The sequence below is a fragment of the Podarcis bocagei genome (assembly GCF_964188305.1).
Source record: "Podarcis bocagei genome assembly, chromosome: 4".
Taxonomy (NCBI): Eukaryota; Metazoa; Chordata; class Lepidosauria; order Squamata; family Lacertidae; genus Podarcis; species Podarcis bocagei.
The window spans coordinates 10,269,753-10,297,152 of record NC_138128.1 but is presented as its reverse complement, the minus strand read 5'-3'; the positions used below and the strand labels follow the sequence as shown (position 1 = coordinate 10,297,152).

The 27,400-nt window shown below is 42.1% G+C and overlaps 1 protein-coding gene across 10 annotated transcripts in view; it reads left to right on the top strand.

The window, feature by feature from the left end:
• The window catches only part of ATP11B (ATPase phospholipid transporting 11B (putative)), an 89,734-nt gene that overhangs the window by 678 nt on the left and 61,656 nt on the right, over positions 1-27,400 (top strand). For all 10 annotated transcript variants that reach the window (XM_081190031.1, XM_081190029.1, XM_081190026.1 and 7 more), the window contains exons 2-3: positions 18,816-18,932; positions 20,858-20,947. In XM_081190031.1, the coding sequence (XP_081046157.1) occupies positions 18,816-18,932; positions 20,858-20,947 (207 nt within the window). The remainder of the gene's footprint in view (positions 1-18,815; positions 18,933-20,857; positions 20,948-27,400) is intronic.

Sequence of the window (27,400 nt, the reverse complement as noted above, 5' to 3'; positions counted from 1 at the left end):
TTTAAGTTTTTAGGACGAAGCCTGAAATGGCTTTTCTTAAGGGTGCGCCAGTTTGCACATGCATGTGTGCTCTCTGGGGAGATGTGGGACATCTTGTAGCTAGCTTCCTGCTCAGTGACAAATCTGAGTTTGCCCAGCCTAGTGTGTTAAAAAATGCTTCCTTGTGGTTTGTGGCGGCTGAATCTTCTTTTTTCTCTTTCTGCTCGCTGTTGTCTCCCCACAGGTGCAATTTCCTACTTTCAAATTTAAGCATTTTGGTTGAGTCAGTTTAGTAGCAGTAGGTGAGGGAAACAGATATGAGGAAAGTTAGGTTGGGGGCCAGGTGGAGAAGGAAGTAGCCTGGGGGTACTCACAAGCCTGAAGGTGTTTGTGGGGGCAAGATTTTTACTCTACAACGGGACCTATAACTTTATTTAATATTAAATGTAATATTTTATTTTCCATTATTCCTTCTAGAGAGTAGACAGTTAGGATCCCGTTGTTTCTTGAATGAATCATGGGGTGAGGTCTGCAGTTCTTGGGCTGATGATAACAGCTTGCAATTGCCAGCAAGTTCTGGCTTTTTAACCAAGATGTTACGATTCAAAATAATTTGTATCTGATCCAAGAATGCAACTATGATAAATGGCAGTGATATTTGACCGGGAAGTCATTGTTGGAGCCTTCCCTGATTGCTTGACCAGGGATTAGGATCACTTTTGTGCAATGGCAAAAGTTTAAGCCTATTGGAAGTTTGTAAATACTGTATTTGAATAAGATTCTTTTGGCTGCTACAGGCTGCAAGCTAACTTCAAAAAGTTTTAGAAAGCTCTGGTGCAGAGGGCCAGGACTGTTGCCTCTTGCCTATTTCCCTCTTAGAAGAAGAAGAATTTTATTATTTATACCCCGCCCACCTGGCTGGTTTTCCCCCAACCACTCTGGGCGACTCCCAACAGATTAAAAACAGAATAAAACATCAAACATTAAAAACTTCCCTAGAATAAGAGAGAGAGAAGATTATCTTCTAACAGCCGCTTCAGCTTCATTTCTCAATACTCAGGCTCTTGAAAAGTGTTACAACAAAATAAGTAAAGTAATAAATGTAATTCAAAATGCAACAACTTCCTGCTTTTTGGAACAAAGTGTTGGATTGATAGTAATGACTTAAGGGGAGTTGCGTCCTAATGCGTTACACGCCTACACAACAGTGACGTGATATGGTAACAGACAGTAAATCTGCAGCTTGTTTACAAGGGAAGAAACAACTATTGATATCAGCTGTCTGCTCATATAAGTCATCTAGGAAGTAAACCACAACAATGTACTTAAATTTGTAGAACACTATACTAAATGAATAAAAACGTTTCAAGTACAGTATCTTATATTTGCTTAGATCCTGTTTGTTTTGCAATTGATTATATTTGCATTTACTGCATGCCTTAGCTTTTATACCATGCTTAAAGTAGCATGTGGTGGTTTATTTATAAATATCCTAGGAATCTTTATAATTGTTCTAAAAGAATTTGAGAGAGGCAGCTTTTTGCAAACTGCCCATATAGTGATGCATTTTCAGTTGGAGCTTCAGTTTATATTGGTTGTCACTCCAATGATACTTTATCGCATTGAGACGATACTAGGAACAATTCTTTATGAAAGGGTTATTTTTGTCCCTGTGCAGTTTGCTAATCTGTTGTCTAGGATGGATTCGTTTTTATTATACTACAGCTGTTGGGAAAGGTTTTTCAGATTTTTTGGTTTATCTTGGCTGCCTTAATATTTTAGATATGACTGATACTTGGTCTTGTATTTCACTTACATATAGCTGTTTTTATTTATGGGTTCAGCTAACTAATAGCTTCCTAACACAGCAATCTTGAAACTATTGTATGTGTGTAGGGTGGCACTAGCATGCTATGATAGATCTGCTAATGGGCTGTGAGAAATAGCTTAAAGACTCATGTGAGTCGAAAGCACCCAACCAGATGCTTCTCTGTACTGTACAGTTCACTCCTCTGGCTTTTCCTTCTTTCAAGTCAGCTGTCATGCTCAGAACAGTGACCCTCTTAGAAAAAATGTGTTAGACTCCTCTAGTGTAACTCAGTTTAAGCTTTTTTGCATCTGAGTGCAGTGTGTCTCTCATTTTAATTCAGAAAAGCAAACCCTGAGTTTTAAATATTAGCTACACTGGGCGCTCTCTGTGGAAAGGCAGGCATAAAGTTGTACATCTCAGCAGTGGGAACCCTGCTCTAAACAGGGAGTAGAGAAAGATAATTATTTTTAGTTACATTCTAATAGTTCACATTTTGGCCCCCTGGCCATTATATTTAACTGTACTATGTCAATTTTATGACCAAAAGTTTTATGTGTGTTTGGTGGAGGGAACTTGGTTTTTAACTTTTGCCTTTTTTAAAAAACAAACAAATCTTTGGTTGTGCATTTTGGTCACTTGCATATGAACAACCAGATATCTTTTCCTTTTAACATTACAATGAGTAATTTTTACATGGGGCTAACTTTATTCATTCATTATTATGATATTACCAGATACTACAGTGGTACCTCGGGTTAAGTACTTAATTTGTTCTGGAGGTCCGTTCTTAACCTGAAACTGTTCTTAACCTGAAGCACCACTTTAGCTAATGGGGCCTCCAGCTGCCGCTGCACTGCCGGAGCACGATTTCTGTTCTCATCCTGAAGCAAAGTTCTTAACCCGAGGTAAAATTTCTGGGTTAGCGGAGTCTGTAACCTGAAGCGTATGTAACCCGAGGTACCACTGTATAATAAGCTAAATGTGGTGCTGAGAGAATGCTTTATCTGCAAGCTCAAAAGCTGGGGGTTTTCATGTAATAAATGCATGTTTGATTGACTTGGGTTTTTTTTGCAGACCTCTACCCTCATGGGAGAGCTCCTTTGTTAGGATAGTCAATTTTCTTAGCTTTCACATTGCAGCACTTATTACCTGTGATATCCCACAGGGCTATTCCTTCAAAGCCAGGTTGTTCTCTTCCTCTGTTTTTGTTGTTGTTGTGGGTTGCTGCTGAATAGCAGGGAAGAAGAATAACTCATCAAGCTGTGGAGATGAATGTTCCTTGAATAGGGAAGAGATACCTGTCAGTAGACAAGTTAAAGGCAATTAGTTCCTTTAGCCTCATCGAACTTCAGACATCCCTGGGGTCCAGACTAGACCCCACATGGTGAACAATTTAATGTGATGGATGGGATACTTCATGGCATAGGGTCTTGAATTGTAAGATCAGTGTGCCCCGTTGAAACCAATAGCTGTTCCACTCCTCCAGCTTGTCACAATAGCACTTGCAATGGCTATATAGGGAGCTTGTGTGTGTGCACTTGCCAAAGATTGGCTATCTGCAGTGCAAAGTAGAAGAGTCGGCACAGTCGATTGTTCTGAAATTGGATTAAAATCCAAGACTTAATGCAGTTGCCAAGAGTGTAGAAGTTAGGTCAGATTCAGTGATGAGAGCATGAATAAAATTTTGAGCAACCATAGCAAAGAGGAAGGTTTGATAACTTAATTATTTCATTTATTTAACCGGATTGTTTTTGTAGCATCCAGATAATACCATTTACCTATTTGCATTTGCATTCCTTGAGAAGTGGAATGGTGGTTCTTTCCTATTGCTCCCTTTTAATTCTGAACTCTGATGGTGAATACCATAAAATGGAGCCAAAATGGGGTCACTGAGAAGCCAGAAGGGAAAAAATCTTCATTCTTGTGGGAAACCTGATAGTTACAAAAAGTACATTAAAAATATATTAAAAAACCCATACCCACCTTAAGAGCCCAATGAGGACTGAGCATGCCCAGCAAAGTACTGTGTAATAAGCATATTGTATGTTTGTTGGGGGGGAGGAGGGGAATTGAAAAGCAGGTGGGGTGGAATTGAGTCTCCTAGTGGAGAACAAGGTTGGTTGGAACCCTGAACAACAGAACTCCTAACATTTGTTGCTGGTCCCACTTGTATTATTATGAATGAGATTCCAGCTACAGAACACTTATGATTGGGGTGAGGAAAATCAGGGGTCAAAAGCACCTTCCCAAGCAACTTGGAAGGATATAGAATCCCAAAATTATTTTATTTTCCAAGGAAAATGGTCACTGATTTTTGCCAGAGTGTTATATCATGTACCGCTGGCTTATTAGCATTTACTGTCTTGCAAAGAAGCCAATTCTAGTGTCTCACTGTTCTCTGAAATAATAATTGAAAGAGTTGTTTGCTTTTATTATAATGCATAAACATGTACAACCGTGGTGTCAGAATGTCCAAACAGAATAACAATTGCACAGCTTTGCAAACAGGCACCAAGATCTGCAAATGCTTTGCTATAGAGTTCGGTTAGGAAGTAGGAGTTTTTCTTTACAGTGTTCTTTTACTCCTCCTAATTTATATAATAAAGGAGAATGATAATCACAATTTATTGTACAGCTGTTAAACGCCTACATCTAGCACTTCTATATGGCAATGAGCACTACAGTTTCTATATACACAGTTTAATCTTGTGTCTATGATTTTTTTGATTCTATGTGTTCCTTACATATGTTTACTGTATATCCTGCCTTTCTCCACCAAGTGTACATGAGGCATCTCACTATATAAAAAAGGACTGGTATAGCAAAATGATAATATAACACTGTGGCATGCAGTGACAGGGGCCAAGTGTACATGGCTGCCACAACTGGGAAGGCCCCTCCTTTCTGCCCATCCATAACATCTCAGATGGCAAGGGCACACAGAGGACACTCTCCGTAGAGGGGCAGAGTTCTCAGGCTTGTTCATATGCAAGGAGACGATTCAGGGATGCCCTGGCCTCAGACAGTTAGTTGATTTAAAGGTCAAAGCTAGTGCCTTAAATCCAGTCCAGGAACAAATTGGCTGTCAGCGCAGTTAGTAAAGGATTGGAGAAATATGCTCTGATCTCATAGTCCCTTCCCAAACCCTGGGAACCCCATGGGGAGCATGTTACAGTAGTCCAACTTGGAGGAGACTAGAGTATGAATGAATGAATGAATGACTAAACTAAGTTTGGTTCCTGCTCAGAAGCATGCAGCTGTCTTTCCAGATCAACCTGATTAGAGACAATTCTACCCCACACCTGAGTATCTAGGAGTACTCTGAAATGGCAAATCTCTTACTTTAGAGGAAATATAACCCCAATCAGGACAAGTTGAACACCACTCCAGGGGTCATCATATTTCCCAGTCAACAGTACCTCCATCTCATTTGGATTAAGTCCCCACCACCACCACCACCACCAAATCTGTCTGGTCCAAAATGGCATTATTCAGTTATACAGTGAGAAAACTTTTCACATCCTCATGTTATGTGTAGAAATTTGAGAGAAAACATCAGGATACAAACAAATTTGTCACTATATGAGTCTAAATCTACTTTTTGCCAGGATTAATCTTTGCTCTATAATTCTAATCATCAAAAAGCAGAAGTATCTGTAGGCATTACTTTTTCAAAATATTTTTGTATTACTTTTCATTTAAACTGATTCTGTGACAGTTTAGAAAAAAATAACGCAGTACATAAGAGCAACGTAATGGAATTTAAAAAATCTAATATTGTAATAGAGATTACAGAGCTGGTACTAGAATAAGGAAAGGAGGAAATAAATAAGATGAATTCCAGAAGTTCAAGATCCTACAGCAGTTGTTGGAGTCATTTCAAGTCCCATTTCAAGTCCCATTAGAAGAGTGACTAGTGGGGTGCCACAGGATTCTGTCTTGGGCCCGGTCTTATTCAACATCTTTATCAACGACTTGGATGATGGACTCAAGGGCATCCTGATCAAATTTGCAGATGACACCAAACTGGGAGGGGTGGCTAACACCCCAGAGGACAGGATCACACTTCAAAACGACCTTGACAGATGAGAGAACTGGGCAAAAACAAACAAGATGAATTTTAACAGGGAGAAATGTAAAGTATTGCACTTGGGCAAAAAAAATGAGAGGCACAAATACAAGATGGGTGACACCTGGCTTGAGAGCAGTACATGTGAAAAGGGTCTAGGAGTCTTGGTTGACCACAAACTTGACATGAGCCAACAGTGTGACGCTGCAGCTAAAAAAGCCAATGCAATTCTGGGCTGCATCAATAGGAGTATAGCATCTAGATCAAGGGAAGTAATAGTGCCACTGTATTCTGCTCTGGTCAGACCTCACCTGGAGTACTGTGTCCAGTTCTGGGCACCACAGTTCAAGAAGGACACTGACAAACTGGAACGTGTCCAGAGGAGGGCAACCAAAATGGTCAAAGGCCTGGAAACGATGCCTTATGAGGAACGGCTAAGGGAGCTGGGCATGTTTAGCCTGGAGAAGAGGAGGTTAAGGGGTGATATGATAGCCATGTTCAAATATATAAAAGGATGTCATATAGAGGAGGGAGAAAGGTTGTTTTCTGCTGCTCCAGAGAAGCGGACACGGAGCAATGGATCCAAACTACAAGAAAGAAGATTCCACCTAAACATTAGGAAGAACTTCCTGACAGTGAGAGCTGTTCGACAGTGGAATTTGCTGCCAAGGAGTGTGGTGGAGTCTCCTGTGGAGGTCTTTAAGCAGAGGCTTGACAACCATATGTCAGGAGTGCTCTGATGGTGTTTCCTGCTTGGCAGGGGGTTGGACTCGATGGCCCTTGTGGTCTCTTCCAACTCTATGATTCTAGCACTGAAGTATTAGTAGAATGGCTAGGAGTGAGCCAGCTGGGTTATTCTTATATTGCAAACAGACCTTGTGGTAAAAAAGATTTTGGATATTGTAAAAACGTTGCTGTCACTGGGAGAAACCTTTCTGAAAGCTGATATGGATGCAGTAAATGGAATGCTAGGCATGGGCTTCAGGTTCTTGGTTTCACATGCTTCCTTTGCGGTGAATACAGATAAGAAAGTCTCGGCCATAGTTCACCTTTTCCCAGTAGGAATAATAGTGACTTAACTGGACTATTGTGAGGAGTACGAAGAGATAAGGAGTGCTATGTAAATGAAATTCAGTGCTGCTTATCAGCAGTGAAGGAGCCAGTAACCTTCTCTAGCCTGAGTGAATTTGTGAAAAGTTGCATAACATGCTAGGTGCAGCTATTTGTACAGAAAAGCCCAGCCAAATTGGAAAGAAGCAGTTAGCAAGCCAGCTGCACTGATTCAGTAATAAATACTGTGTTAATAGACATTGGTAGGGACGCGGGTGGCGCTGTGGGTAAAACCTCAGCGCCTAGGACTTGCCAATCGCATGGTCGGCAGTTCGAATCCCCGCGGTGGGGTGCGCTCCCGTTGCTCGGTCCCAGCGCCTGCCAATCTAGCAGTTCGAAAGCACCCCCGGATGCAAGTAGATAAATAGGGACCGCTTTGTAGCGGGAAGGTAAACGGCGTTCCGTGTGCTGCTCTGGTGCCGGTTCGCCGGAGCAGCTTCGTCATGCTGGCCACGTGACCCGGAAGTGTCTGCGGACAGCGCTGGCTCCCGGCCTCTAGAGTGAGATGAACGCACAACCCTAGAGTCTGTCAAGACTGGCCCGTACGGGCAGGGGTACCTTTACCTTTAATAGACATTGGTTTTGAAGCATGAGCCCTAGATAAGCTCCTGCAGTGTTGTGCGGGACATTGGAAGCAAAGTGGTGGAGAAAGGGTGGATTCCTTAAGGCAACCAAGTTTTACCCATTTTGAAATTCTTATATTTCTTGAGCAGGCATGCATTTTAACTAGTTGCTATAACAAAAAGCATATTGGTTAGGAGCTAAATTGAGCATTTGTATAATCCAAGAGCGTGTTTGGGAGCGTTGTAAATATCCACAAATTTGAGAACTGAATAGATTGCAGAGGTGTTTGGAAGGACATGGAATGAGTACAAAATTCCATCTCTAGAAGTTCTCTAGAACACTAGTTTCAGCTGGTGGGCCAGAGCTTAGGACCCACTAGTGGGTTGTGGCCTGGTCCATGCCATTATATGGTAAAAGTTTAAAGTATTGGTACCCAAAGGAATGTTTGTCCTGGGTCTGAAGAGCTTGATGACACCTGCTCTGTATGATCCTGGTGAAATCACCTGTGCTAACTTGCTATTCAACAAGTTCATTAGGAAGCCCAGTATAAAAACAACCTGCAATTTATTGTGTCATTCAAGAGTACTTCATGTCTGTTTCTTTATGGGTGTTTCCATAGAAAAGCAGCCTTTAATTTTAAATGTGTGTATGAGGAAGAGAGGGTTTTCGTGTTCTAAGGATATGGTCTTAATGTGGTTTAAGTAAGGCTTAGCCTTATTGAAATCTCATATTACTATTATTATTATTATTATTATTATTTTAAAAGTGAACTTTAATTGACCCCGGGTGGAGAGAGCCTGGCTCATCGCTGGCTGTTGATTGGGCATCTGCTTTAGTTCTCCAGCTTTCCTTAAGCTTAAGGCAAAGCTGGGGAAATAGCTGCCTCCATGCAGCCTGGAGAATGGGGAAAGCCACACTTACCTTTGCTCTGCATTTCTAGGCACATGTCTGAGCTTTCCAGGTCCAGGTATGGTGGTGGTGGTTTGCACTGGCTCTTTCCCCATGAAAACCCATTCTTTACCACTGAATCGGAGCAAACAGCAATCTGCAGAAAACCTGAATTGACTTTTGCTCTAATTCAGCAGTAAAGAGTGGGTTTTCGTGTGGAAAGTGGTAAGCAGTGGGGCAAAAAAAAATCAAAACCGAAAGTGCTTGGACATTGACCAGGAGAGTGCAAATCTGGGCTTAGAAAGCACAAGGCAAAAGGTAAGTGCAGATAAGCCCTGAGCCAGGTGTTGAACTGAATTAAATACAGAGATCACAGGTTGCAGCTGTTAAAAGTAGCCTGAAGGAGACAGAACTCGCTGCACTTGCAAGGGAAAGCATTTAGAAGCACTTACGTCTGAGCATCCCCTGAAGCTTGATTTAACTTAACCTAACCGAAGGCATCTCTGAGTCTGAAAGAAGGGTGGATTTTTAAACTGCTATTGAGCTTCCTTTTGAAGCAACTAGCTAGTTCCTGCAGTAATCCTAATAGGTCAGCCTTTCTGTTGGGGATTCTGGCATTGTTACATCATTTATGTGGAACAGATGGTGAGGGTTCTGGCGGCGACAGTGGCTGAATAAAGGATATCCCTGGCTTGGCTCCATGAATTCTCAGTGGTCTGTGGTCCCTTGAGCTTCACAATAACATGTAATTGGAGCATCACATAAAGCTAGAGTCATTTGAGAATCAGTCTGGTTTATAACAACACCTGAAACGTATTGCCGTGCTTCACACTCATCCTGTACTGAGTTGACTCTGTGTGTATAAGAACAAGTGTCTTCATTTGTGTCATGAAGGATGGAGAAGCTGTTTTTCCCCTCTGATATTGCGCACAAGCATTGCCTTTGCTGTAATCATTTTACAGATGTTCCATTCATAAATCTCTTCTCATTTTACTTGTCCTTTTGTTATTGGTCCCAGCTACTGCTGTTGTCTTTCTCCCTGAAGCGGACACTCTGTTCTAGAAACATTTAGCTTGCCTTTCGTTGGCTTCCTGTTTAATGTAAAAACTCCCCTTTAAAAAAGCAGTAAGGTAAAAGCTAAAGGACTCCTGGATGGTTAAGTCCAGTCAAAGGTGACTATGGGGTTGCAGCGCTCATCTCGCTTCAGGCCAAGGGAGCCGGCATTTGTCCACAGAAAGCTTTCCGGGTCATGTGGCCAGCATGACTATGCCGCTTCTGGCGCAGTAGAACACTGTGATGGAAGCCGGAGCACATGGAAACACTGTTTACCTTCCTGCCACACAGTAGCAATGTGCAGGTCAGATAGTCCTGCTTGTTCCACAAGACTAGGCATACATTTGGAAAATAAATTTATAAAATAAGCATCACTTAGGCTGCATCTGGGAACAGATACAGCTGAGAATTTTCCAAGTGTTATTTGTCAGCCAGCTGCTTTTCTGCACTCAAACCTCTTTTGTGTGCCAATTTTCAATATAGCCAACTTGTTATTTGTATCTTTCGCCATGCTGGCACAAACAACTGGGCAGCCTTTGCAGGGGTGAGTTGGCAGTGCATATGGATATGCAGAGATTACTGCAAATGTTCCTTAAAAAGTTACTTTTATTAATTATTTAATGAATAAATTGTTTCCCATGAGGCATCCTGAAGTAAAAACATACAGGTAGGTAGCTGTGTTGGTCTGACGTGGTAGAAATATATATAAAAATAATAACAAAAAACGGTTATCCAGTAGCACCTTAGAGACCAACTAAGTTTGTTCTTTGTATGAGCTTTCGTGTGCATGCACACTTTTTCAGATACCATTATTTATTTATACACACACACACACACACAGAGAGAGAGAGAGAACACTTAAATATATGAAAGCAGCTAAAACATCTGCATGTTTAAATGCAGTTCATATATAACCAATATGAAAAACAATGTGTGCACACACAGAATGTGAAAATAACTTAAAATTCAATACAGATATCAACTTGTTTATCCCACATCGTCATGAAAATTAGTTTGACTCAGAGAGTGTGCTACATTTGAAAGGGATGTTCACAACGTCTATGTATGGTACCTGCAAAATTCTCCCATTGGTGATGATTTATTCATTGTGTATATTTTTAAAAAATTCTTAGCTGTTTTTCATTAAAATATTCAAGGCAGCGTTTATATACAGTTTAAAACTTAACAAATAAAAATGCAACCAGACCAAAAAAATTAAAAGCTAAGAACAATATAAAACAATTCCAAGGAGAATCATCTATATTCTGAAATGTCTGGGCAAATAGGAAGGCTTTCAGATACCCTTACTAGCAAATTTGCCAGGGAAATCTGAAGTCTCCCATATTAAATACCTTTAGGTCAAATGATAATACACTGACCGTGGCAAAGTTTCTTTCGGAGGTCACAATAAACAAAAGACCATCATGCTCTAGACATAACAAAATGACTACCTTGGTCTCTTTCGCCTGTTGTTTGGTTGTTTTAACTGTATTTTGTTTGGAAACTGTTTTGTGGGTCTATGGACCGCTATAAAGATATTTGATTTGATACCTGCCCAGTTTCTGTAGCCTAGATTATTTACAATGGTATTTTGAATCTTTCACTATATGAATGCAACTTTGCAAATGAACTATTGAGTAGGCCCAGTTCTCTCCATGGGACTTAACTATTCCATCTAGGATTTGTGAAAGTGTCTCCTGAACCTTTTGGAAACTTCCATGTGCATAGAGTTTCCACCTGCAATATGAATACTGTCAGCCAGTGCTGTCCAGTGCTACATACTTGGGAGTGCAGGAATATTTCTCAGGAACGTCTGCATAAGAGTAATTTCCAAGATCCTGTGCTGCCCACCCTGCCCCATCTGTATGCTTGTGTGTGATATGCCAGCTCATCTTGCCAAGTGCACAGTTTACATTTTTTATCAATCAAATTGAAGGACAAAGTGTTCACCTCAAGCAGTGTGCAATCAAAGAGTCCTGTGGGCCGCAGACAATTACTGCTTAAACTTTTCCCCCCAAAATGTGTCTTTCTTTCTAAACATGGCCCAGCACATTTGTAAGGTCACTTCAGGGTGTGAGTGACTATTATGGAATCATAACTCTGTTTAAGGTGGAGCAAAGCTTAAAGATCAGTGCTTATATTTGTTAGTTATGGAATTGTTTTCTTTCGTATCACAGTTAACTATGGACTGGTGGTGGCTCTGATCCAGGAATGTTTGCACTAATGGGGCTCCCTTGGTGTGGATGGCAGACCAATAGTTTTGCATATACACTTGGCGGATCATTTTGCTATAGCCATGCAAAGTTCAGATAGATAGGTAGATTTCCAATATATAACAATTACAAAAAAAAGAAAGAATACTAAAACAAAATCCCAACTCCCTCTCTCCCCACCCCCTAAGTTCAGTAAACTTGTTTTTTGTGGGTGGGGTTTACTTTCCCCTCTTCATAAGATAAAAATTTGTAATAAAAGCTGACAAGATTGACTGACTTTAGGGGAACTACCGTATTTTTCGCCCCATAGGACACACTTTTCCCCCTCCAAAAATGAAGGGGAAATGTTTGTGCGTCCTATGGGGCGAATGCAGGCTTTCGCTGAAGCCTGGAGAACGAGAAGCATTGGTGTGCACCGACCCCTCTCGCTCTCCAGGCTTCAGGAAGCTATCCGCAAGCCCGGCGGGAGTTCCCACGGGCTCACATGGCTTGCGGGCAGCAGCCTGCAGCCTGAAGGGCGCCCCGTGCTTTGGGCGGGTGTCCGCAAGCCGCGCGCGCCCGGCAGGCAGTCCCACCGGGCGCGTCAGGCTTGGGGCGGCAGCCGCGGCTGGGGAGGGGAATAAATTTTTTTAAATTCATTCCCCCCCCCCAAAAAACGAGGTGAGTCCTATGGGCCGGTGCGCCCTATAGGACGAAAAATACGGTATATACACCTGCTTCTCAGGGCTCAAAATTAGCAGGGCACCAGGCGCATTTTACATGTAAAGATTCTCCATTTGCGAGCACCTCAAAAAGTCCGGATGCCATTTTTTGTGCCTGGCTGACACTCAAGGATTACTGAAATGCATATGCGCTTTGAAGCTTCAAAGTATATGTTAAAGATAGACAATATGTTAAAGAGTTTAACAATAAAGAGTAGAGTGTTTTGAAAGCAAGTATGGTAGCAATATTTTTATTGTAAACACAAAATTAAACATGCATTAACAATTTCTGCTAAAAATGTGATATTAATAATGTGTCACTTATGTGAATTGTGTATTAATTCATGCTTATCAAAATAAGAAATAAAAAGTGTTGCTGGACACACACACCCTGGTCACTAGGTATTCTGTTTTGGTGCCTGAGACCAGGTCCCAGAAGCCATTTGACTCCTAGCTTTTCTATCCCAGTTTCTAACACTGCTCTGCTTCTGCTTATATACTATTCTCAGTGGACATACACTGTCCTTGCGCACTGAGCAGCTCATACACTGTTCCTTGATGGATTTCCATGTAGACATCCATCAGGGATTATTTAGCTGTGATTGCTACATTGCAGAGGACTGGACTTGGGGTCACCTCCATCTCTACAGTTCTATGTACCAAATCTTTATTGAACGTGAACTATTTCTCTCTTTAAGGAGATTGTAATAATATTTAAAATTGTAAACCACCTTGGGAGCTTTGGCAGAAAAGTGGTATATAAATGCAATAAATAATCATAAACAACACACTTTTCACATGCTACAATATTGATTTTATCTAGTTCTCTCAAGTAGTGGAAGCACGCCTGGTTCTATTCTTGTTAGCAGTTCTGCAGCTTTACTATCCTGTTTACGAACACATCTCTTCAATCAATAAGGGTTAGGACTATAATTAAAATGAAACCAGAGGATGTGAGAGCTCTTAGCAAGAAACTGAATGTTGCTGAAAAGTGCTTTGGAAGGTTTCTAGTAAGTTAACAATAAAACATCCTTTGTTCCACTCCTTGATTGTGCTTGCAGTTAGAAATTGTGTTTGCTAACCTTTTATCTCTGTTTTGGCTGGGAGGAGGATGCTGACCCCACAAGCCTGGAGGAGGAATAGAATTGCTTTTTTTAAAAAAAAAAAGTTCATTTAAAAGCATAGCATCTTGTCTGTAGTGTTCAGTAGTTACTTCATTGACCTGATTTTCAATGGTCCCCTGTAGCTTATGGCCCAGCACTCACAACTCCTTCTAACCCTCCTTCTGTAGCCATGCCTTTTAGGAAAAAAAGCACAAGAGCCTTTTAATTGCTTGCATGAAAGTTTTGAGAGCCAGCAAATATCAGTAGCTGGATTTGATCTGACAAAGCACTTCCTGAAACACAAGGTCATCTCTGCCTGGCAGAATGCAGGTGGCACGATTGCAGCTAAGCTCTATTTTATGTAAATGTCTCCTTCCCTGTGAAAAGATTTTGGAGAGAAACAATTTAGTAAATGAAATGCGTTTATGCTTGAAAAAGGAATGGAAGCATGAATCCCAGTCTAAACCTAATTAAAACCCACAGCCTTTTCAGATTTTTGAAATGCAGCAATTCAGCGAGAGCTTTCTAGATTATAGAACTTTATTATAGAACTATATTACAGAACTTTCTATATTACAGAATTCAGGGGCTCTGAGGAGGATTTATGTGCCATAGTGGCAATGTTTTCATGCTGAAACTTAGGAAACGGGGAACGGCTCCGTTTACTTTATGGCTTGGAAACTGAAATATTAAACACTGCAGTTTTTATGCAGAAGCATTGCTGTAGAGTAAGCATCAGGCTGCAGTGAACTGACTGCCCTGCTTAAAAGAATGGAAAAACTTACATTCTGGGAGCCAGTGTTGGTATAGCAGAGTGTAACTGTGCCTCAGCCTCACCTACATCACAGGATGGCTGTGAGGATAAATTGAGAAGGGGAGACCGTCTACACTGCCTTGAGATCCTTAGAGGATATGAGAGAGCTGAATTTTAATAAGTAATGTTCAAAAATATGCCTCTGTTAGATAAGAGCCAGATGACATTTTTGTCACTTGATGGCTTGTTTACATGAAACATTTTGTCATGGAGTCTGTTCGTAATGCGAACAAGCTCCCAACAATTAGTCTCTGTCTTGTAATTAACATGCAAAATACATCAGGGAAAGGGTTTGGTTACGATTAGTTGTAGCCAATTGAGCTACTTAGAGTAGACCTATTAAAATCAGTGGGTGAATAATTTAAGTACATTGATTTCAGTGAGGAGCGTACTTGGCTATAACCTGATCTACCTATGGATGACAAGCATTCTTGTCTTTGTACTAGTGAATGAGATGTACACAGTTTTCTTTTAATAATACTTTTTATTTATTGCTGCTGTTTATTAACAAAAGAGAGGGGGTGTTTTGCTTTTGTTTTTGGAAGATACAGCAGCTGAGAGAAGAAAATGGCATTCCGTGATCTTGAACAAACCTCTTCAGAGACAACTTACATTGCTTCTTCATAACTTGATTTACCTTTGAGGTTGTCCTACTTCCTCTTAGCTGATCATGTGTTCTAGTTTCGTCTACTACAAGCATAGGCAAACTCGGCCCTCCAGATGTTTTGGGACCACAGTTCCCATCATTCATGAACACTGGTCCAGTTAGCTAGGGATGGTGGGAGTTGTAGTCCCAAAACATCTGGAGGGCCGAGTCTGCCTATGCCTGGTCTACTAGGTCACAGCATGTGTGAGCTGATGTAAGATATGGGAGAAATTATCTTAATAATGAACAGTTCAGGGGACAATAATTGCTTCTGAGTGTAAGAACCTGTCTAAACTGGCCTTCATGTGCTTGGTGTTCTCTACTATTTCGGTCTGCAGCAACCATCAGCCTCAGTCACATGGCCAATGTGTAGGTAGGAAAGATGGAAATCGTGCTCTCCAAATGCTCTGGAGAAGGCTGATTGAAACTGAACAGTTGAAGGCTCTTCGTAGCAATTTCCCACATCAGGAAAGTCCAGTTCCAAGTCTTTCTAACTAGGAGCAGTTGGCCATGGCCTTCAGTTGAAAAATTTGACAACAAACATTTTATCTACACAGGACCAGATACCAGCCGTTGAATTAGTGCATTTGGAGAGGAAAATATAGCAGGAAAAAGAACTTTGCAAAATTCTTGTGCACCGGCAATTTTTTTTAAAATCTGAAACTCATTGCCACTGACTCATTCTTACGTAATAAAACAGCTAGTAATGGACTTACCCCTTCCAGTTCAGATAATAACATGGTATTTTGCCAGTGCTGTGTGGAACATTGGCAAAGAATTTTGCATCTTAAGTAATTTTGACTGAAAAGATAGTTTCCAACTTTTTTCAGGTCCGTCCTGCCTAATAACTTGCCAGTGTTGCAACTACAATTTGTTTAATAACTGCTGAGTTGTATAGGATATTCAGAAAAGGTATAAAATCTTCTAATTCCCAAATCTGGCTCATAAAACCACAGGCCCAAGGGATCTTCAGTTCATTTTGCCCCATAACAAACATCTTTGAAGCCCAGGGGAGTTTTAAAATACAGTTTATTGTTTATAAAGGCTTTAAACTGCTTTTAATATATAAAAATATCAGAACTTTGTTAAAAAGAAAGCCACTGGTCACAGTCAATTCCTTGGTCATGGCACAAAATCACTTTTTGGACCCAGACCATAGTTTGGCACCACACACATTTATCTTTCAGGTCAGATGGTTTTAATTCTCTATTGACCTTCAGTTGCACATGTTACTCTACTTCTTGTCCTTTATACGTCATTTTGATTGCAAGTAGTGTTTTTTTTCTGTTCTCTGTATTGATGAGTTTTCTTGCTCTATTTTGGCTTTATAATGCTTACTAGGGAATGGGATGAACCATTAGAGGAAATTTTGTTTAATGGCCAGATGCTTCAGACTTAGTGATGTTGGCCCACAGTTAAACCTGTATTTACAAGTGAGTTCTAAATGTTTTCTGTCTCTACTTCTGTAGACTTTTTAGAAAGGGGTATAGCCTTTGGTATAATACCTCTTGAAATGATGGATAGTTGGTGTGTTTGCTTTCCAGTCTGAAATGCCCATCAGTGAAAGGAAGTCCTACCCCTTTAAGCTAATTTGAGGAGAATCCCCTAGCCTGGAAGTACTGAACCCAAATTTGTGCAGAAGTTCTATATAGTAATTCATGCAGGTTGATGCCAGTGCATAATCACTTACTTTTTCAGCCTCTCAGTCTTGATAAAGGCTGGGGTTGGGGAACCTTTTTCAGTCATAAGGGGCACTTTCCCTGATGGGAAGATTGGTGGTGGTGTGGGGGGCTACAGGCTAAAGTGAGCAAGATAATAGGGGTGACCTTCACCTTCGTCCAGTAGGCTACACAAAAGCCAGTGGTTTCCTCATACACACTTCATCCACCCAAACATGAGACATTATCACTGTTCAAGGACACATCCCAGCCAGAGAAAGTCATGTGTGGTGGCATCTGCAGGGGAAAACTGCAGGAGAGGGGCTGTAGGCTTTGAACCCCACTTTGCAGCCCCATCTGCCACTCTTCTACCAGCTGGGGCTCCAGACCCAGTTTCCATCCTTGAAAGAAAAGTCGTGTTTTCCAGATGTAGTTGGATTCCAGCTCCCATCAGCTCAACCCAGTATGGCCAATGGCCAAGGATAATGGGAGTTGTAGTCCAGCTTGATCCTCAATTTAGAAAGCGCCTTTGCCAGTTTGTGCCTTTTCAAAGCAGCCAAGGCTGAAATTGGGAAGGAAATTGCATGGTAGCAATGGGGCCTGAGGTGGAATCCTGAACTCTGGAACAGGGCTGGAGAAGTATAGCTTCTTCTTGCTCACTTGGCAGTAGTCTGGTCTTAGCAGCTGAGGTTCAGGAAGGGAAATTGAGTGAGACAGGATGTGAAACAGGTTCTGAAATGCAATCTTCTCTCTCCCTGCACCATCACCAGCTCTCAGTGGGAAAGGCTGGGCAGGATAAGGGAAGTCTTTGGTCCACTGTCGGATTGTGACTGTGCAGCTCTAAAAGGTAGGCTGGTCTTCACTTGCAGGTCCAGTGGGAGGAGTCGTCCTGGCTCCATGCTTCAGGGAAAGTCAGAAATAGTGAGATTCCAAAGCTTAGCAGGAAGTGAGAGAATGTCCTCACATTCCTCTAAATCAGGCATATGCAAACTCAGCCCTCCAGATGTTTTGGGACTACAACTCCCATCATCCTTAGCTAACAGGACCAGTGGTCAGGGATGATGGGAGTTGTAGTCCCAAAAACATCTACAGGGCCGAGTTTGCTTGTGCCTGCCCTAAATTCTCTGACTCTTGCCACTTGAGAGTGTGTTCCAGCAAAGTGATATGCCAGTCCCACAGGTTTCTCTGTACAAGTCAGAGGACTTGGGGAAGAGGAGGAGGTAGTCTTCACATCCCTGGTCAGTAGCTAGTTCTGCTGCATGGCCAAGTGCCTGTATTTCCTTCCTCTCTGTAGGGTGAGGAGATATGTGCTTAGTTTTGCGTTCATGAACAATGGCTGGGAGAGGCAAAGGGTGGGGTGGGTGCTCTTCTCCCTCCCTCCTTCCCTCCCTCCCTCCCTCCCCCACTTCTCAGAGTGTGAAATCCGGGCAACAGATGTGTGGGTCTCCTATTCAGTGACTAACTCTTGTGGGTTTTGCTCTGTAGCAAACCTTTGCCACCTCACTTGCTACTTTCTGTACAAATGTCTTCTGCCTTTTGGTATCTGTTTCCACTTCGCTTTGATGTATTCATTCTGCACCATCACCCCAGTTCCTTCTTTTTATGTGCTCTGGCAGAAAACCAGTAATTTTCCCTTAACTTGCACTACCTGCAGGTGCTAATTTCTTCTGACACTTGTATACTTTTTGACACTTGCCTAAATTCATACTTGTTTTCATGGCTCTTGTCCAAAACTCTTGGGAAACACTACAGAGGTTAAAATAATACCATTAATCAATGTATTTAAATTATATTAAAGAGCATTTCAGGAATGAATAGCAGATGTTCTTTCTTTCTACCATATGTTGAATTCAGCAGAGGTTTTTTAATTGTGGAAATTAATTGTTTAAACTGTTGGGGATTTCTATAGCAGTAAACATAATCTTTGGGTTAGATGTTGAATGCTAGTTGCAGTGCATGCTTATCACTGAGGTCAACTGGTTGTCCTTGGGCAAGGAGTCATTTGGTGGTATTGGAGTAGTTCTATTGAAGATAGTGCCATAACATAGTTAGGATAATTAATTTCAATGGATCTACTCTGAGTAAAACTTAGCTGAGTACCACCCACTATCGTCTGAGGATAAAATCCAGGCTTACTTGATATCAAGTATTGTAAATGCTGTAGAAATTATTTGTGGATATAAGTGGAATCACTTTTCTTCTTTCAGGGTTTTGACCCACCACATCAGAGTGATAACCGAACTATTTATATAGCCAATCGTTTTCCTCAGCATGGTCATTATGTTCCTCAGAAGTTTGCAGAAAACAGAATAATCTCCTCTAAGGTAAGGGAAACCTTTGCCTACCTGAATTTTTGCTTTGTCCCGCATGCTGGATAAAGGTAGGTTTTGACTTTGTCTATTCAGGTCATGCCAGAATACAAAAAATAACCAACCAGCAGCCCAACTCAAAAACATATGTCCAAAAGCTCAGATTTCATACCAGCAATAATATGTACCTACATATTAGTGTATTTTCACATTGATTGTAGCACACTTAACTTCTGAATGCCTTGTTTTCCTATAAAGTCTAAAACTGCTGTTACAGCATTATCAAATAACGCAAAACCGTTCATCCACCTGCTGAATATGCGTTGATGTCTCCATTTGTATCATGTACAAGAAAATCATTGGGTTGGTCCTAATTCTGAGTTTTGGGGCATGGTTTGACATACACCAGCACATCTAGGGTGTGAGGATGATTAAGTAGGAAATGTTTACAAAGCCATCCCGCATAGAGATCGGGGCTTCTTTAAAATTAATACTTAATGTATGATTGACCTTTCCAATTAATCCATTAAACCAAAGTACAGTATATTCCCCAAACTGCCTATTCTTGGTCAGTACACTGATTTTCTGCTCACTGCTTAAAAGAGAATTTGTTAGGGACCGTGTCTGTGTCCATAAAAGAATAAGAAGTTAAACTCCCCCAAGTGCTGGCCAGATGTCATGACAGTGGATGCTGAAAAAGAATAGCAGAGTGTGAATGGCTATTAGCACAATATTTTGGTGAAACTTGGCTGGTGAGAAATCTGAGTGGAATTTAAATGAATGGTGCTGGCGGCAACCGTATATTCTACAGGGCAGGTTTCTAAAACTCGCTGTCAGTTTATTCTTTTAGATAACTTTTTAGAAATGAGAACGCTGCAAAGGCTAAAAGAATGTTGGGAATGGGACCTTATGCTTTGCAATACGAAAATAGGCAATAGTTGCAATAGGCAACGCTGCATGGACAAAATTATGGAGTAAGAAGTCAGTGCATTCTGTGTCAATGTAAGGAAAGCAAGCAATGCATAAAAACATTTTCTGTTGGCACTTCATGCCTATTAAATTGCCTTCCACCTCACCATCATTTTCTCAGAGGTACTGGAGATGTAGTATCTCCAGTTCCCACTCTGTGTATTATATTGTGTATATGTGTTTTGTAAAGGGGGGGGGGGGTTAACTGGTTATTTACAGGTTACAGCAAGACTGCCCATCACATGCATTTGGAAATAATAGGGAAAAGCCACGATGTAAACTTGGTATGATAAAGTCTGGTTGCTGGCCATGTCTGAAAAGCTAACCCCAAAAGTTCAATTCTATAGAGGATTGTAAAAAAAGAAAAAAAGAAAGACATTTTATCCAGTCCAGTTTGACTTCGTAAAACGTATAAACAATCAAAGTGAGTAATGTATTCAAAGTCAGAGAGGTCAAACAATTTTATGGCCATTTTGTTGGGGGGAAAGTACATTTATAATGCATTGGTGTAAGTTCAGAAACATGTAAATCCTTTATTAGGTATAATATAATCTACCGTATTTTTCCATGTATAAGACGCACCGCATGTGATGTCAAGTGTGGGGAAGGTGACTGTGATTTGGGGAAAATGATTTTATGGTCCAAAGTAGAATCCAAACCAGGCCAAATTAGGTCTCTGGACTGGAGGTTGCCATCCCTCTGCCAGATTTTAGGTGGTCAAAAGCTGAACTTGGAAAATAAGTTTTTCAGTCACTAATTGCTATCTCTCAAGTCTTTTCCTTGGTGTGGTGTTAAACTAATGGTAAAAATATTTTTGACATGAGATTTTGGGAAGAGGGTTATCTTATTTTAGATCCACTTAATAAATTTCTTGGGGAAACTCCCTAATATTTAAAGCTGAAAATTGTTTTATCTTCTGCAGTGTGGCTTGTGACTCTGCTTGTAACTGTTGATATTTCTTTCTCTTACAGTATACTGTATGGAATTTTGTTCCCAAAAATTTATTTGAGCAGTTCAGAAGGGTAGCCAACTTTTATTTTCTTATTATATTTTTGGTTCAGGTAAGTAATTTATATTCCGCTTAATACCAAAATAAGCTTTAAGTAATTTATAGGCTTCTAAGTGATTGGATAATCTAGCATTGCTTTAGGATATATAACAGATGTGGACTCTCACATACGGGAATTGATTGTTATGGTTGTTGATTGTTGAATATAAGGATGCTAGTGTATGAGGGTTTGGTTTAGTAACTCTTAATGCATAGAATTAAGCCTTGACATTTTGCAAATATGAGGGGTTGGTTTCCAGTGAATTTGATTTTTAATACAATAATTTAGAATAAAAAAATTCTCCAGTAGCACCTTAGAGACCAACTTCGTAGGACCAACATGGCTACCTACCTGAATAATTTAGAAGGAAGAGTTAAAACCTTGAAAGAAATTTATAGTCAAATGTTGCTGGTAAGTGTGAGATAGTCAGTAGTAATGGATTTGCTCTGAGGTGGAGTGGGAGAGGTAATCTCTATTCATTTCTCGCTAAGCCAGAAAATGACCAGGTAACTTGCTTGATGTGATACACTTTGCATATTCTCACTACCCACCTACCATGAATAGAAAAGAATTCAGGAAAGTTAGAATACTCAGGCATTAGCTTTGGAGCATAAATGCATGGTGACATGTATTCCATCACTGTCAAAATAAGAAAGGACATCCTTTTTCCTTGTTTTGGTAATCTGATAAGGAGTTTCTCAAACCCCTGTCAATAAGGAGCATCCTCTATAACATATGAAGGAGAGCGTGAGAGTTAAATCATCTCTTTCTCCTCTGCTATTTATTTAATAACCAGTCAGATGGCAGGGTAGATTTCTCCCTGGCGGCCTGATCAGCCCTCTTACTCGGTTGAGCTGGCCTTTGGACTGGCTGTGCTTATATTGGCTGTTTTGCTGCAGTGCTGTAGCAGAGTATTAAAATGCCTCTAAATTGCTTTGTAATAACAGGTGCAACACCTATCAGGCAACCTAAAGTTTGAATATTGTCCAAAACTGCTAAGTAATTTCAAAGCGCACTTTAGACTGCAAAGTCATAAAGCACCCTTCTAGAAATGTGAAAAGGATCTAGGAGTCTTGGTTGACCACAAACTTGACATGAGCCAACAGTGTGACGCAGCAGCTAAAAAAGCCAATGCAATTCTGGGCTGCATCAATAGGAGTATAGCATCTAGATCAAGGGAAGTAATAGTGCCACTGTATTCTGCTCTGGTCAGACCTCACCTGGAGTACTGTGTCCAGTTCTGGGCACCACAGTTCAAGAAGGACACTGACAAACTGGAACGTGTCCAGAGGAGGGCAACCAAAATGGTCAAAGGCCTGGAAACGATGCCTTATGAGGAACGGCTAAGGGAGCTGGGCATGTTTAGCCTGGAGAAGAGGAGGTTAAGGGGCGATATGATAGCCATGTTCAAATATATAAAAGGATGTCACATAGAGGAGGGAGAAAGGTTGTTTTCTGCTGCTCCAGAGAAGCGGACACGGAGCAATGGATCCAAACTACAAGAAAGAAGATTCCACCTAAACATTAGGAAGAACTTCCTGACAGTAAGAGCTGTTTGACAGTGGAATTTGCTGCCAAGGAGTGTGGTGGAGTCTCCTACTTTGGAGGTCTTTAAGCAGAGGCTTGACAACCATATGTCAGGAGTGCTCTGATGGTGTTTCCTGCTTGGCAGGGGGTTGGACTCGATGGCCCTTGTGGTCTCTTCCAACTCTATGATTCTATGATTCTATGATTCTATGATTCTATGAAATGTATATGAGAGAGCATAATTTCCTAAGAGAGCATTACTGAAGTGTTCCTTCACAACCTTGATGTCTCTCAGTGATAGATAATAAATGTGCAGTGTAAACCTCAACCCACCCCTTCTACCTTTGGTTTAATGCACCTTTCCTCCAGTTGTAATATTGGGTCATGATATTGTCATTGTAGTCCATGACAAGGCAACCATTTCTAAAGGTATTAGACATGCTTCCTTGCCCCAACTGTGTTAGGAGGGTCTTAACAAAAGTACTTCCTCATGGCATGGGCTCTTCAGCTTCAGCCTGGCACTAAACTTGTCCCCTTGATGTGTCACAACCAGGAACAACTAGGACCAGCCTGTTGGATTCAGTGCAGCATGAGCTGTGTGGTAGCAGTAACTGGCCCCTAACAACAGGACACAAGTGTTGACACAACCTTTGGTTCCATCTTGTGCACATGCACACCCTGTTTGGTTTCATTTGTTTGTTTCATTTTGTATCATTGGTCAGTTCTATACTGGGTGATTTCAGAATACTCGCTGGGATTTCTGCATAAAAATAGTACATTAAAAATCCATTTGTAGCCATTTAATAAAAAAATTTAAAGTGAGGGCAAAGAGGGTGGGAAACCATGAAACCTCTAAAAGCACCTGGAAAATCAGGTTCTCAATAAATGTGTTTAAAGGTTCTTTTCTCTCTTCTGGGTAGTCATTCATCCTGTCTGTGCAGGTTGGCATATAGTGATGTCATCTAGTTGTGAGTCATTGGGAACAGGCTTTCCTTTACACTTTTTACAGCTTATTTCACAAGTTCTGTTGAAGCCTCTGCCCCTCTAAAAATAGATCTGAGAAAGAAAGGAATCCTGACATCCAGGAAAAGCTGGTTCATAAGAAAACACACAAATGTTAATGTTTGAGCAGCGAGTTCTATTGAATTGCATTGCCAATATGAACTACTTTGGCTCATTTGTCTCACTTTCCTGTACTGGTGTATTTCCTAGTTGGTACTTGAATGCTTTCTTTTTTTTCTTTCTTTTTTTTAACTTCTTTTTATTCATTTTCTGTTACCAAACAACAACAACAAAAAAGAAACAATAACAAACACATACCAAAGAAAAACAAAAGGAAACATCAGCCAAATCAAAAACACCTTAACCAACCAACAAACAGACATTACAATAAATAACATTTGACTTCCCTCCATCTCGGTCTTGGGTTATGTGAATATTAAAACCTATCTTGCAGTTTTTCAATATATAACGTCAGCACATCGCAAGAGTTATATTACGCCTACTGTGATTTTTATATCTCTAGAATTTGTTTCTATATATGTTATAAATTTAGACCATTCATCAGTAAACTTTCTACCTTTTTGCTGTCTAATATTCTGCATCATTTTTGCTAACTCCATATACTCAAATAGTTTAATTTGCCAATCTTTGATAGTCGGGATATTTGGGGTTTTCCAATTTTGCGCTAATAGAATCCTGGCAGCTACAGTCGCATACTGAAACATTACATAATCTTCTTTCTTAATCTCCTCTCCGATCATTCCCAAAAGGAAGGCTTCAGGCTTTTTAACAAAGGTGTATTTAAGTATTTTCTTTAGTTCATTGTAGATGGAATCCCAAAATTTTTTAACTGGTACTTGAATGCTTTCAATTTCTGTCAGGGAGACAAATTGAAAAATGCAATTTCATTTGCAACACTTGTTCTGTTTGCAAATAAGGTTAGAATCAGTACTGGGATAATATTAACGGATTTCAGTGCATGCATACACATACACACACACACACACACGCACACACACACACGCACACACTCACACTCCTCACCCCGCCCCCAATGAAATTGGCTTGAACTAGCATATTTCATTTTTTTATACCTCTTCCACAAAGGAGTTCAGACTGGATTTACAATGAAAACACAAAACAAAGCAAGAAGCCATCTAGCATACAGTTAACAAACAAAACCCAGGAAACAAAAGACCGACCTAAATGCTCTTCAAACGATTGTACCTCATTCCAGTAGACTACTGACTGACTTCATGGTTGCAAAAGTGAAGTCCCATAGGCCACATTCATGCATGATGCTAAACTTGGAAAAGGCAGACTGTGTGGCTTTCCACATGTTGCAGGACTACAGCTCCCATCCCTGATTACTGGACATACTGGCTGCAGTTTATGAGAACTGGAGACATTTCACTCTTTGTAGAGCTTTAGAGCTCTGTAGATAGCATACAGGTTTCATGGCTTATCATGCACACTGGAATCTGCAGCCCAGGCTCTTTCAACCTGGCTGTTGGTATAGCCTTTGTTTTCATTAGAGATGCCTTCGATGCCTTTTGATGTCAAATGCTACTTACAAATTTAAAAAATACAAGTCCTTATGGAACATAAAGGATGCTGGAAAAGGTGCCTTTGGAGCATGCAAAATGGATGTAAATGAATTTGTAACTCAGGGGTGCAGAATCTAGGACTCTTGGTGTAGAGTTGGAAACAACATGTCCTGATAAATGCATTGCTAGCCAACAGTTTCAAAGATATCCTTTCCCGCATGTTTGTGGTGCTGTGCTTATGGTGGTTAGCGTAAGCACCTGGGATTGTAAAAAGCTACAAGCCATTAGTCAAATCTGTGCTGTGTAAGCCCTGTTTCTGTGTTCACTGTATTCTCTCCTACACAGGGTTATGCTTGCCTCTTGTTCAGTGCCATACTACTTAGGTGTATGCTTGAATTGGTCGGTGCCATTTGCCTCAGTGAGTGGGTGGGAAAGAACTTAACTGGTGTCACTGTGTGGTTACTTCACTCACTTGCTAACATTATCTGCTGCATGCACCACACAGTCTTCCAGATGGTTTAGATTGACCACAAGGCAGCACCTCCCATGCCGCTGCATGAAAGTGTGACTAAGCTTGTTGTCAAAACAAATACCAAGTGGTACTTAGCTGCAAACTGATACCTAATAAGTAGGCAAGCCTTAAAACTAGTTCTCTACAAACAAAGCAATTTGGACTACTAACCCCCCCCCCCACACACACATATTGGCTCCTTTAAGTGAAACTTCAGTGTTCAAAGTGGATGACAGATTGTCACTACGTTGCCCTAACTGTTTTTCAATAAAGATTGGCTATATAGGATGCTAATCCTTGAAATTCCTTCGTGATTGTTTGCATAAAATCTCTTATTCTAGCTTCCTAGAGATGTGTTACCGTATTTTTCGCCCCATAAGACGCACTTTTTCCCCTCCAAAAATGAAGGGGAAATCGGGGTGCGTCTTATGGGGCGAATGCCTGCAAGCCTCGCGCGCCCGGCAGGAGGTCCGACCGGGTGCGCGAGGCTTGGGGCGGCAGCCTGTCGCCCGAAGCACGGGGAGCCCTCTGGAGGGCTCCCCCTGCTTCGGGCGAGTGTCTGCAAGCCTCGCGCACCCGGCAGGAGGTCCCACCGGGTGCGCGAGGCTTGGGGCGGCAGCGGACTGTTTGCGCGCACCGAGAAGCTTGGGGCCAGCTGAGCTCAGCCCGCCCCAAGCTTCTCGGTGCGCGCAAGCAGTCCGCTGCCGCCCCAAGCCTCGCGCACCCGGTGGGACCTCCTGCCGGGTGCGCGAGGCTTGGGGCGGCAGCGGACTGCTTGCGCGCACCTAGAAGCTTGGGGCGTGCTGAGCTCAGCTGGCCCCAAGCTTCTCGGTGCGCGCAAGCAGTCCGCTGCCGCCCCAAGCCTCCCGCACCCGGCAGGAGGTCCCGCTGGGTGCGCGAGGCTTGGGGCGGCAGCGGACTGCTTGCGCGCACCTAGAAGCTTGGGGCGGGCTGAGCTCAGCTGGCCCCAAGCTTCTGCGTGCCGGCAAGCAGTCCGCTGCCGCCCCAAGCCTCCCGCACCCGGCAGGAGGTCCCGCTGGGTGCGCAAGGCTTGGGGCGGCAGCGGACTGCTTGCGCGCACCTAGAAGCTTGGGGCGTGCTGAGCTCAGCACGCCCCAAGCTTCTGCATGCCGGCAAGCAGTCCGCTGCCGCCCCAAGCCTCCCACACCCGGCAGGAGGTCCCGCCGGGTGCGCGAGGCTTGGGGCGGCAGCGGACTGCTTGCGCGCACCTAGAAGCTTGGGGCCAGCTGAGCTCAGCCCGCCCCAAGCTTCTAGGTGCGCGCAAGCAGTCCGCTGCCGCCCCAAGCCTCGCGCACCCGGCGGGACCTCCTGCCGGGTGCAGGAGGCTTGGGGCGGCAGCGGACTGCTTGCCGGCATGCAGAAGCTTGGGGCGTGCTGAGCTCAGCACGCCCCAAGCTTCTAGGTGCGCGCAAGCAGTCCGCTGCCGCCCCAAGCCTTGCGCACCCAGCGGGACCTCCTGCCGGGTGCGGGAGGCTTGGGGCGGCAGCGGACTGCTTGCCGGCACGCAGAAGCTTGGGGCGCGCTGACCTCAGCTTGCCCCAAGCTTCTGGATTAGCGCAGCGCACCTGGGGGGGAAATAATTTTTTTTCCCTTTATTTCCCCCCCTAAAATCTAGGTGCGTCTTATGGGCCGGTGCGTCTTATGGGGCGAAAAATACGGTAAATCCTCCTTAGAGGCAGGAAGTCTCTTGGATTAATGTTAGTTTCTGAATAATTGCTGTTCCGTTCATTTATTTTCCTGAACACATGCAGCATATCCTGCAAGATGGCGTTTTCTTTCCAGCATGAAAGCAATAAAAGCAGAGTTTGTTGATATTTTCTGCTGCAGTTAGCACAACAGTGTTAATAGGGCAGGTTG